This window comes from Siphateles boraxobius, unplaced genomic scaffold, assembly GCF_051911475.1.
Source record: "Siphateles boraxobius isolate OS27281-9 unplaced genomic scaffold, OSU_SipBor_1 12, whole genome shotgun sequence".
Lineage (NCBI taxonomy): Eukaryota > Metazoa > Chordata > Actinopteri > Cypriniformes > Leuciscidae > Siphateles > Siphateles boraxobius.
This window is the reverse complement of record NW_027508722.1, coordinates 19,933,971-19,946,634: the sequence shown is the minus strand read 5'-3', so window position 1 is coordinate 19,946,634 and position 12,664 is coordinate 19,933,971. Positions and strand designations below refer to the sequence as shown.

Below are 12,664 nucleotides of genomic sequence, written 5' to 3'. Positions count from 1 at the left end.
CAAGGTATCATTAGTATTAACATTCTTTTTTTTGTGCAAAAGCTCAGCTGCTATTCTCTCCTTTAAAAAAAAAAAAAAAGGGCGATGTGGAAGAGAGATTCCATCTACTAATTGGACTGCTTCCAAAAAGGGACTGTGTGTAATAAACTTTTATGCCACCTTTATGCCACCTTTATATAAGAAAATAAAGATGAATATTTAGATTTCAGGAAATTTACTTTATAATATAAAATATAATATAAACTAAAACTGATATAAATCCTGTCAACTCATGTCTCAAATTTCACAGCTAAGTTAACTAGTGTTGTGGGACAAAGGGGAAATAAGGAGTTCTTCCTTTAATGTTGTAAGGGCGTAAATTGTAGTACGAGCGGAAGGGAATCATGGGTAATGTAGTCCGGAACACGCATGGTCGAGTGTACAGCATAGTACGAGCGGAGATGTGTTTTTGTCCCTTGTTTTTCCCTGTTGTTTTCCGGTAGAGATGCACTGAGTATTTGTGTTCACTGCAACATTGTGGGTCATGTGAATGCAGGCCGGAGATATCAATAAAGCAGCATACTCAGGACACTTTCGTATAACTCGTCATTTGCACGGACTTGAGTGACTGGTAAACTGCTACGCACACACGGCTGCTGAGACGGAGAGCGCCGAACTGAAAAAGACAACACTAGCGACATCACTAGCTATTTTAGTCTGACTGACTCCGGTGGTCAACTAACGTTACTATTACTAATTATATATAAGGTAATTCCCTGAGACCTGTTTTCAATTGTGCGGTGATTTGTACAGCCCCAAGCAGCACACGAAGCAAGCATTTTTCTCAATTCCTGTTATGAGAGTTATGGGAAAGTTGCCCTCCGCAATATGGCGTAGCCGTTGACGTACGTTGATCCAGCGGCCAAATAGGGCGTCTATGTATTTATTATTATCTATGGTCAGTTCACCGAAAAATGTCTCCAGTGGTTTAACCTCAAGCAAGTGCTTTCTTTGAGCAAAAAAAACCCATAATTTACCACTTGATTTATAAAATATTAATCTCCAACGCACGTTCACGAAAAAGCGTCTGTTCTCACATCAACACAGCACGCATGCTTCGTGTTGCTCTCATGAACGGGTGTTGGAGATTAATATTGTAATATAAAGTGGTAAATTGTTTTTTTTTTTCAGCAAACAAAGCACTTGTCGCTTCATAGAATTGAGGTTAAACCACTGGAGTCACATGGATTACTTTAATGATGTCTTTACTACCTTTCTGGGGCTTGAAAGTGATAGTTGCGTTGGCTGACAATGGAGGGACAGAAAGCTCTCAGATTTCATTAAAAAGATAATTTGTGCTCCGAAGATTAACCGAAGTCTTACATGCAGGGTGAGAAATTAATGACAGATTTTTTTTTTTGTTGGGTGAACTAACCCTTAAAGGGTTCATATTTTAGAACCCTAGGTTAGGGTTAGGTTAAATAGGTACATATTGAATACAACGGAGTACTTTTAAGGGTACTGCCCCCGTGAAAAGTTCATGTACAGCTTTTGCTGACGGTGTAGAGACTTTTTTTTTTTTTTTCTGTGGCAGCATAGGGTTGTTTTAGTGTGTGTGCATATTACTGTGTGTTGGCTATGTGGGCAGTTCATGTAAATCGGCCAAAGCTGTTTAAACACAGGAAACCACAGACATTGAGAGTCTTGGTGTCTGTGCAGAGGACCAGAGCAGGTGTGAGGGGCTTAGTGCAGGAGGAAACAGGCTACAGACTGGCTATATTTGCATGCATGCATGGGTTTATAGGTTTGACCTTTTGATGCAAATATACAGTAAATGGTGCAGATGCAGCTCTCGGACATTCAGCAGACCTCTTTCTCTCACTATCAAGCAGGGAGTAAATGAGGTCAGTCTTTTTTTTTAAGAAGATTCTCGTCTATATTACAGCAGCACAGAGTGTAATCAAACCAACCAAATGCTTCAATATATCTTTAACAGCAAGCTACTTGCAAACTATCACAGTTAAAGATTTTGTTGAGGGTGAAGAAGAGATGAGAGATAAGAGTGAGTTTCGGTGTCTTTTGTCTTGAGAGGAGAGGTTTGATGGAGATAATGATGCTCAACGCTTCCTTGGTCTATCTTCAGCCCTAGTCAGCAAAAAACTAGACTTTTAGCAAATTCACAATGGTCTATGATCTTTTCATCACACTAGAGCAAAGGGACGCGTCTCCTCCACTAAGATGCAGCAAGTCACCCATGGATAATATGATGTGATGACACACACACTCACTCTTTCTCTAGCTCTCTCTTTTTCACGTACAGACAGTCTGTCACATGGAGTGGCCATTACATAGCACAAAAATACTGTGCAGCTGTGAGCACAGGATGTGACATCCAGCAACCAGCAAAGACATTTTCTACAATTTCTATAAAAATAGGAGAGAACCAAAAAAAAGGAGCTTTTCTCAGAAACAAACTGTTGTGTTGTTTTACTACACACTACTGTGTGTTTTTGTATCATAGGCCTATATGTCAGTCTGGCTGGAAACAGGTGTAAAGAGCTTAATGGGAGCTTCTGAAACCGAGTCTTGCTTTCAACAGAAGTGAAAACAGCAGGTTTATGACTATATGCTAACCGCAGTCTATTCTGTCACACTTAGTCCCGTTTTCAGCCTCATCATGCATAAATTAATCTGTCACACTACCATTAGCCATTGGTTCCTTCTTGTTGTTGTTTTGCTCTTGACTTAGCAACCATAGCTCGGTCACACTTGATGAAAGTTGTTGTTTAACATTGACACGACCCACTGACCGTATAGTTTGTCTCATGAGGAATTGAAAGTTACTGAATGCCACTGCCACTCGATGATGTCTTTAAGTGTGTGACTTTTATGGCTGTGGTGTTGGCCAATGTGCTACTTTTCACACTGAAGAACTGACTTTTTTCTCAGCAAAATAAAGTGCATTTTGCATGTGTTGATTGTGTGTTCCATGGAAAACAATCTCATACATTCATTGTTTCGAACATTTTACAAAAATTATATTTTATTTTGGTTGTAGGAAGGAACAGTGATTTAAAATGTCGTAAAAACATGATAATGTTCAGTTTGATAGTGGAACATTTGTTTTAAGGTTAGAATAATGTTCCTAAATTAAACTTATTTTTTTTTTTATCAACATTCATTGATTTGGAGTGTTGATTTGTAACATTGCAAGAAAGTAAATATGACGAGTTTCCTTAATGTTAATATAATGTTATAAAAGGTTATGAGGTTTCTGAAATGTTCTTTAAACCTAATTTTTATGAACTACTCAACATTCCAGGTACATTGATTTGTGTAACGTGCAATCCAGTACGTGGAACGGCGCTTTAAAGCAAATCACTTTGCACAAACTGAGCAAATATGTTAAGACATTATTAACCCTTGTGTATCAAAGTTACACATAGCTACATGGAGGACAAAAATGTCCACATCAAAAAACTGTCATAAAAATTTGAATCTTGGGAGCACAGACTTAAGTTTGGTATCATTTTAAAGAAGACCCTGGGCAGATTATTGCTGAAGTAAAAAGTTATATAGGTTTAAGTTTATGAAAATTATTTATGAACATTATTTTATATAAAATATATATTGAAACAAGTTGAACTCTAAAACGGCTAGAAAATCAAAGCCATACATCTAAATAAGTTGTGTTCCAAAATCCAAATTTGAGGTTGATATCTCAAAAAATGAGCTTTTCGTAAGATTTTGTTTGAGCGCAGTAACAGATTTTCCCCATTGGATGCCAGCAAAACTCCACTGATTTGTTATTTGCAGTTGAGTTTTTCGCTCTCAATATTACAAACATACGCATACACAAACACATTTTTTTTATAACACAAATTTTAACCACACTCTGATATCCATACCAACACACCCACACAAATATCGTTGCATAATTATTCCAATTGGCTATAATATGCCGAAGCAGAAAACAGGAATAAATCGAGTATTTGCTTTATAGGCCAAACCTGAAAAAATGGCACCATCTGATTAAAAAAAAGGTCAAATTTAAATTTTTTAGCCTTGCCAACAGCCTCTTAGATAGCCCCATTTTATAGTTAAATGGCCCTGGGATAAAAAAAAAATTGCAGTTTTAATGGGTTTCAATGGAGCCATTTTCCTTAAAAGGCGCTGAGAGGGAAGTATATTTGTACCTAGTGCAAAAAAGATTTTTCAAAGGAAATGGGGGTGAAATAGTAACATTACAATAAAAATACACACCTGTGCCAAAATGCATGCAGTTAGCATAAACAAAACAAAAAAAAATTACAAAAAGCTCCAAAGTGGACAAAAATGTCCATATCAAAAAACTGTCATAAAAATTTTAGGCTTGGGAGCAAAGACTTAAGTTTGGTCTAATTTTAAAGAGGACCCTTGGCAGATTATTGCTGAAGTTAAACAAGTGAAAAAGTGAAACCAAAAAATTTGTATAGAGGTTTAAGTTTATGAAAATTATTTATGAACATTATGATCATTATTTTATATAAAATATATATTTTATGAAACATGTTGAACTCCAAAACTGATATAAATTCAAAGCCATAAATCTTATCAAGTTGTGTTCCAAATTTGAGGATGATATCTAAAAAAATAGATTTTGGTAAGATTTTGTTTGGGTGCAGTAACAGATTTTCCCCATTGGATGCCATCAAAACTCCACTGGTGCACACAGTGACTGTATTTTAGATTTGCAGTTGAGTTTTTCTCTCTCAAATATTACAAGCACAAAAACACACACTTTTTTATTACACACATACAAACCACACTCAGACATCCATACCAACACACCCACATAATTATCGTTGCACAATTGATCCAATTGGCTCTATAATATGCCGAAGCAGAAAACAGAAAACAAAAGTGATTATTTGCTTCATAGGCCAAACCTGGAAACATGACCCCATCTGGTAAAAAATAGTAAATATTAAAATTTTGAAGCCTTGCCAACAGAATGAAAGCCTCTTAACAAAGATTGCATCATTTTATAGTTAAATGGCCCTGGGATTAAAAATTGCCGTTTTAATGGGTTTCAATAGGGAATTTTTTGTCCAAAAGGCGCTGAGAGGAAGTATTTTGTGTACCTAGTGCAAAATATTTTTTTTAAAGGAAATGGCGGTGAAATGGTAAAATTACAATAAAAATACACACCTGTGCCAAATTTTATGCAGTTAGCATTAACACAGGCAAAGTGATAAAAAAACTGAAAAAGCCAAAAATAGCCATAAGGATGCACAAGGGTTAAATGGAAAAAGATTGAGGACACTTTTATAATTTCCACTTTAAATGTATCTTTCATCAGCCTTTTTATTTCGGATATTTCAGCCTGTTTTGACATCTCATGTTTTGTTTTCTTCACAGAGGAGGAAAGGAGAGTCCGAGCCAATGATAGAGAGTACAATGAGAAGTTCCAGTATGCTGTAAGTCACACATTCAACCTGTACAGTCACACATTCAACCTGTATCTTCTGCCTATCCCACCCCCTTCATCTCTTTTCCTGTCCGCAGAACAACTGCATCATGACCTCAAAGTACAACATCATCACCTTCCTACCAGTCAACCTTTTTGAGCAGTTCCAGGAAGTTGCCAATACTTACTTCCTGTTTCTTCTCATACTGCAGGTATATACTCCAAGTAAATGTTTATTATGAATGCTGATTATGTGCAGATAAAATAGTGAGGTCATTTTTTTTAAAGGTCTATTCATGGCTGTGATCATGACAATTCCTCTAGACCTAAAGCCTGCAATTAGCAGCACATGGACACCCATTAACACTCATGTTCTCACTAATCACTATTGCTAGATGGTGTGTTACTAAGTGTGTTAAAAATGCCTAAAATTAATTGTGTGTATGTTTTTGTCTCAGTTGATTCCACAGATTTCCTCATTGTCCTGGTTCACCACCATTGTGCCTTTAGTGCTAGTGCTGAGCATCACTGCAGTCAAAGATGCCACCGATGACTATGTGAGCCTCACACACACGCATACTGTAACTTACTGTAACTTCCAAACTCCCCCCTCACAGAAATATTGTAACACTCATAACATCACCACAACTACCTGACGAAGAAACACTCAGACACACACATTTCACACACATCTTTTTCTCCCACAGTTTCGTCACAAGAGTGACAAACAGGTGAATAACCGTCAGTCTCAGGTCCTCATCGGTGGCATGTAAGTCGTATAATAATATACACACTTCCTTTTACATTGTGTTTACAAGAAAATCTACTAAGAAAATATAAATGGGTCTGAGCTGTTGCGCACAATGTAGTGAATGTTCACAACATAAAAAAGTTTGTATTTTATATTGTAATTTGTAAAGTAATATTACTTTTATTCACAAAAATACAATGTATATGTGTTTGTGTGTATATAAAAATTATGTTACATTACAACAATTATATATAATTTGTCCAACAATCACAAAGCACTTTTTTCACTTTCTCAGTCTTCAGAAGGAGAAATGGTTGAATGTCAGAGTGGGTGACATCATCAAACTGGAAAACAATCAGTTTGTGGCTGTGAGTTTTCCTCTATAGTCCTTCATGACATTAATTCATTAAACAAGGTTTATTAAAATAAAAAGACACTTTACTAGCTCAGCTTTCCCAGACATTGCTTTTAGTAATTCAGGGTCATGTACGCACAAGTACAATGTCTGATGCATTTGCTCTTGAATACTGCACTGTGATATTGATCCAGTAACCAAGGTCTGATTCGCTGATTATGCTGCTGGTTATGCAACTCTGTCTCCAGAGGATAAACAGCAGCTTGGACATCTTTTTAATATGCTTATTGCAGTTTTAATCTCGCTGTATGCCAGTGTTATTTCAAGTAATATTTATATACTATTGTATTTTTTATTGATATTTTGAATTGGTTTTTATTTTTATACTTTTACAAAGTTTTATACTTTTACAAAGTTAGTTACATTTTTTGTAATTTTGTTATTTGCTTTTGTTATTATTATTAGTTTTTTTCTAAAATATTGTTATTTAGGTTCATTGATTTTTATTACATATTTAGTTTTTATTTTTTTCTTTCCAGTTAGTAATTTTAGTGTTTCAAATTCAACAAAATGAACATTTGAAATGTTATCTTGGCTACTAAATGGAATAACTTCTTTTATTTTAGCTTTATTTGTATTGAACAAAAATGTTAATAGTTTTGGCGAACTATGATAACACTGCTGTATACTGCAAATGTTGTTGCAGGCTGACTTGCTCCTGTTGTCCAGCAGTGAACCACATGGCCTCTGTTACATTGAAACTGCAGAACTGGATGGGTAAGACTGTTTATTTCTTGAATTTGTCCTTTTGATTTCATGATTTCTATTTCCAGTGCAACTCAATACAAAAATATTTTTTTTTTTGTTAATATCTTAACAAATGTCATTTATCTGCCACAGTGAGACGAACATGAAGGTGCGTCAGTCTCTGTCTGTTACCTCAGAGCTAGGATATCCTAATAACCTGGCCCAGTTTGATGGTATGTCATTTGGTATTGAATGTGCTCCAGTTAGATGTGAAAGTTAGTGAGAGCGAAAATGGGAAAGAATTAGTAAAGGAAAGAGAGAGGTGAGCAATCTTGTGAACTGATAAATGAGAGAATATATTTGTGTACAGTAGGTTTCAGATTTGCAGAAGTGCATGGAACAAGAATAGAAAGGCAAAAAAGGGAATTGCATATTGTCAGAGGGGTATTCCAGTATCTCACTGATACTGTTAATTTGCATGTACTGCCTGTGTTGTATTAGCACAGATTTACTAAAGGAATTATGCAAATCAGGTAACAGCACAGACTCCAAATCTGTGCTGAATGGTTCAAGCTCTATTGTGTCAGATGCAGCAGACGGCAGTGATTGGGCAAATATTACTATAGCACCACTGCACCATCATTTGATGAATTGCCTACCATGAAAAATAAAATGAAAAATTGTATAATTTAAATCAAATAAATGTACAAAAAATGCAAAAATCACGCAACTGTTTTCCCTCACTGCGAGTTGGTGTACTGGAAAAAGAAAGAGCGGAAGGATATACTAAGTCAAAGTGTGATGTGATGTGATGTGGGGGACAGATTCTCAGCAACATTTCTTTAACACCCTGCACAGTTTTCTGCTACACTCACACACACTCACGCCATCAAACCAGTGTCAGCACAGACCACCCACGCTTCCTGTTTTTAAAGAACAACAAAAAATTCCAAAGCTCACAATAGTACCAAGGTCCAGGATGCTGAACAGTTGGTCATGACACATATTACATCAAATTTCAATATTTTCCTTATGTGTGCCCTAATCTTTCTTATCTTTCTCGCGCTGTGTGTATCTGCAGGAGAAGTGGTGTGTGAGCCTCCAAACAACAAGCTCGATCGTTACTGTGGGACTCTGTATTGGAAAGACTGTAAATACCCCCTCAGCAACCAGAACATGCTGCTCCGAGGCTGCGTACTGCGCAACACAGAGAGCTGCTATGGCCTCGTTATATTCGCAGGTTGGTGTGTGTGTGTGTGTGTGTGTTGTGTGTGTTTTGAGTGTGTGTGAGATTATTTTTCGTTTTAACCTGTCATAATGTTACATCTCAGGTCCTGACACCAAGCTGATGCAGAACAGCGGACGGACTAAGTTTAAGCGGACCAGTATAGACAGATTGATGAATACACTGGTGCTCTGGGTGAGAAGAAACTGTTTACAAACACACACTCTCCTACAAATCTCTGCTGAATGTTTAAAGATTTGAGGACCAAAATTTTTAGACAGCACATACTCTGCAAATTAATGTGTGAGTGTAAATAAATAGGCACACTCAAGATTTGAAAATTAATCCAGTTTCCATGTATATAATTTTTCCCTGCTCAGATTTTTGGGTTCCTTGTGTGTATGGGCGTGATCTTGGCCATAGGAAATGCCGTTTGGGAGAAAGAAGTGGGTGCTCTGTTCCAAAGTTTCCTACCCTGGGACCCTCCAGTGGACAACTTCCTGTTCTCAGCCTTCCTGTCCTTCTGGTCCTATGTCATCATCCTCAACACAGTCGTGCCCATCTCTCTCTATGTCAGGTGAGAGAGAGCATGATGTGGAGAGATGAAGGATGAAGGAACTGAAAGTTGAGAATAATCTGGAAATGGAAAGGGCCTGAAACACACACATTTTTCAGTGGAACACGGTTGTGGAAAGCTGTGCTTGAGCTATTTAAGCGGTTTTATCCTCTTTTTATTATATATGAGGTTTGTCAACATTTGTGTGATTTTGTCATTTTCTAGTGATAAACAGAGCTAAGCATTACATCTTTCGTCATTCAAACTACTTATTAAACATTTTTTTACTACAATTATTTGTTGTTGTATTAGGGGGTAAAAGAGGTACTATAAAAACTAAACTAAAACTATAAAACAATTGTTAACTGAACTAAAATATAAATATTAGACAGAAATTTGGCAACTAACTGAAATAAGTTTAAGTTGAAGCATTAAAATTGAAGAAGAAAAAAAACTAAAACTTAAATAAAAATAAGTTAAACCTAAACCTATTTTAAATAAAAAAACATAATAAAATTACTAAAAATTAAACTAAAATGAAAAAATATAACAAAAGCTAATTCAAACCATTTATAAAAAAAACTATAATAGTATATAAATAATACAAAAAAAAAACTTGTTGTATGATTTTAGTCATTAGATGCTGTCTAAGGTCACCTCTGTGACAGGGGATTTAGGACTACTTTTCATTAGGGTTATTTTTATGTTGGATTATATATATCTATTGCTCTTGCTTTTTAAAAAGTCTTGAGACACCAAAGTGTATCATATTAAGGACAAACTGCCTTTTTAATCTATTTATCTAGACTTTTTTTGTATTAGCTTCAGTTAATTTTATGCTTAATACATGCTTTATACAATCTGTTTATTTTATTTAGATTTTGTTGTTGTTGTTTTCATGTTTCCTCAGGCTTTCCCTAACAGGTAAGAGATAGACCCTATAGACTCCCCCTTTTTTCTCTCTCTGACTTAACAGCCTCCTGTAGTCATAGTCCATATAACACCACTAAAGTCCTGATCTGAACCCTTCTGAACGAGCGTGAACTCTGCTGTGTGGTCCAGTGAATGTAACCCACCTCTGACCGGTGCAGACTCATACAGGAAGAACTGCAGCGTGGCACTGAGCAGCACCATGGCATGACACACATACCCATAGTCTGTTTGTGCATTTGTAATAAAAGATTTGTAAAGCCTCTATAAATCAATTTGATTAAATCTAGCTTTTAATGGTCTGGCAGATTGTTGTGCTATTGTCTGTCTCAGCTGCACACTAAATAACATATGTCTGTAAAACAGGAAATCTGTGTACATTTTTGTGTCTGTTATGTTTTGTTGTGAGTTTGCCATGTGTCGGAGGTCTGTAGTCATTTTGAGTGTTTCTACAGGAAATCACGCCATATTTGCATTGTGATATAATAACCCTTTGTCTATTTCTCTGTCCATCTGTCTGAATATCTTAGTGTGGAGGTGATTCGTCTGGGTCACAGTTACTTCATTAATTGGGACCGGCGGATGTTCTGCAGTCGTAGTAACACAGCAGCAGAGGCCCGGACCACCACACTAAATGAAGAGCTGGGACAGGTGGAGTACATCTTCAGTGACAAGACAGGAACCCTCACCCAGAACATCATGACCTTCAAAAAGTGCTCCATCAACGGTCATACATATGGTGAGGAACGAACAATAGACAGTTATATAAGAGGTATAATGTGCATACAACTAGTCATTATCACAGTATCAGTCTTTTATCATCTTGAAGGGGGTTATATTGTGCGTTACCTTGCTTTTACACAGCTGCTTAACAAATAAGTAAATAAATGGACATGAAATGAACAAATGAACAGATAAAACAAGTGCTCAGTGAAAGGTTAACCTTCACAAAAATGTTGATCATCAGGAGGTCAAAAACTCTTTTATTTTCTACTCTCTACATTCATTCGTTCAGTCATTCATTGCAATTCTTTAACTAAACTTTGGCAATTAAAAAAAAAAAGATTTGTGTGACTTTTGTAATTTTATAGTGATTATAAACATAAAAAAAATTAAATGTGTTCATTATTTTAATATTTAATCACTATAAAATTACTAAAGTCACACAAATCAAGTTTTTTTTAATTGCAAAGTTTTGTAAAAGCATTGCAATGAATGAATCAACAGCAACAGTAATAATCAACAACAACAACAACAGTAATAATAATTAATGTTTAAAAAATTAATAAGAATAATAATAAATTAAACAATAAATAATACATTAAACGGTCAAATAAAAACTATGCTAATATGTAGTGCAAAATAACATTATTTACTAGAGGTTCTGACAAAACTTTAATTGGTGCGGTCAATTTATAACGTTTATTTAATCTGAATTAATTATGGTTATTATTTAAATGGTTTAAATTAATGATTCACTGACTCACATATAAATACTTCACTTGCCGTGCTACGTGCTTGGTCGATAGTCACAGTTCAGCTCACGTAGCACAGCGTTCGTGGTTCGACTGGTTGAGACTGTTTTCCAAAGATGGCTCCTGCTTGTATACGCGAAGAGTACTGTCTTTATAAAGTATCCTCTAATTAAACTGTCTGTACACTTACAAAGTTCTCAATGCTTCGGTTTGCAGGTAGAGACCCTCATTATGCTACCGTGTTAGTGTGGGGCTATTTTGAGCCTTGTTAGTGGTATTAACTAGCAATTTTTATTTTTACTTCTTCTATGCCCTATCTACTAGCGTTATAAGCTAATCTGTGGTAAAACTAAAGATAAAACTGGGTAAATTCGATTATCATGAAAACACATCCCAGAGAACGGTCGACTCGGTACCCATGTGTTACATACCCCTAGGTTCATTTTTGGCCGGAATTGTCATTTAATATACCCGAGCAAACTAATCAAACGAAAATCAGGTACAGGTGCATAAAATTAAACAGACACTTAATCACCCTAGAAACTAACTCAAAACATAGAAGACAAACCAAAACACGTGCAAAACTAATACAAATCAAACACAGGCAAGACTATACGTGACAAGACAAACCAGAACTCGCATATCCCTTACAATAGTCACAAACACAGCCATGTTATATTGGATTAGATTTGTTAAACACATCTCATTTCAGTCTGTCTTTTGTTTCACAGGTGAGGTGATGGATATTCTGGGTACACAGCAAAAGGTCAGTGGAATCCAGATTCACTCAGTGGAATAAGTTGTTGTCATTGTTAAAATATTGCTGCACAGAAAGAGGTAACATAGTCTGTTTTTCTCAGAGGGTCCAGCCCCTGGACTTCAGTGCCTGGAACCCTTTAGCAGACCAAGGCTTCTGTTTCTACGACCAGTCTCTGCTAGAGGCAGTGATGGTGGGAGAACCAGCAGTGCATGAATTCTTCCGGGTCTTGTCTCTCTGCCACACTGTCATGAGTGAGGAGAAGAGCGAGGGTAAGCATCTGGAACATTCTTTAAGGGGCGATTATCTGCCTTACTCAGAGAGTTATTTCATCCAATGGAAGAGTTTAAATAAGGTTAAATAAGGAAGCTGTTGACTTTAATATTGTTAGGATGGAGCCATTCTGGATTGTAATATGATCATTATATCTCATTATCTGT

At 36.1% G+C, this 12,664-nt stretch overlaps 1 protein-coding gene across 3 annotated transcripts in view; it reads left to right on the top strand.

Annotated features, from left to right (window-relative positions):
- The window catches only part of atp8b2 (ATPase phospholipid transporting 8B2), a 59,381-nt gene that overhangs the window by 24,117 nt on the left and 22,600 nt on the right, over nucleotides 1-12,664 (top strand). For all 3 annotated transcript variants that reach the window (XM_077210863.1, XM_077210880.1, XM_077210872.1), the window contains 13 exons: nucleotides 5,380-5,438; nucleotides 5,527-5,640; nucleotides 5,887-5,985; nucleotides 6,136-6,197; nucleotides 6,475-6,547; nucleotides 7,241-7,311; nucleotides 7,435-7,514; nucleotides 8,363-8,521; nucleotides 8,613-8,701; nucleotides 8,887-9,083; nucleotides 10,523-10,731; nucleotides 12,199-12,233; nucleotides 12,328-12,496. In XM_077210863.1, the coding sequence (XP_077066978.1) occupies nucleotides 5,380-5,438; nucleotides 5,527-5,640; nucleotides 5,887-5,985; nucleotides 6,136-6,197; nucleotides 6,475-6,547; nucleotides 7,241-7,311; nucleotides 7,435-7,514; nucleotides 8,363-8,521; nucleotides 8,613-8,701; nucleotides 8,887-9,083; nucleotides 10,523-10,731; nucleotides 12,199-12,233; nucleotides 12,328-12,496 (1,416 nt within the window). The remainder of the gene's footprint in view (nucleotides 1-5,379; nucleotides 5,439-5,526; nucleotides 5,641-5,886; nucleotides 5,986-6,135; nucleotides 6,198-6,474; nucleotides 6,548-7,240; nucleotides 7,312-7,434; nucleotides 7,515-8,362; nucleotides 8,522-8,612; nucleotides 8,702-8,886; nucleotides 9,084-10,522; nucleotides 10,732-12,198; nucleotides 12,234-12,327; nucleotides 12,497-12,664) is intronic.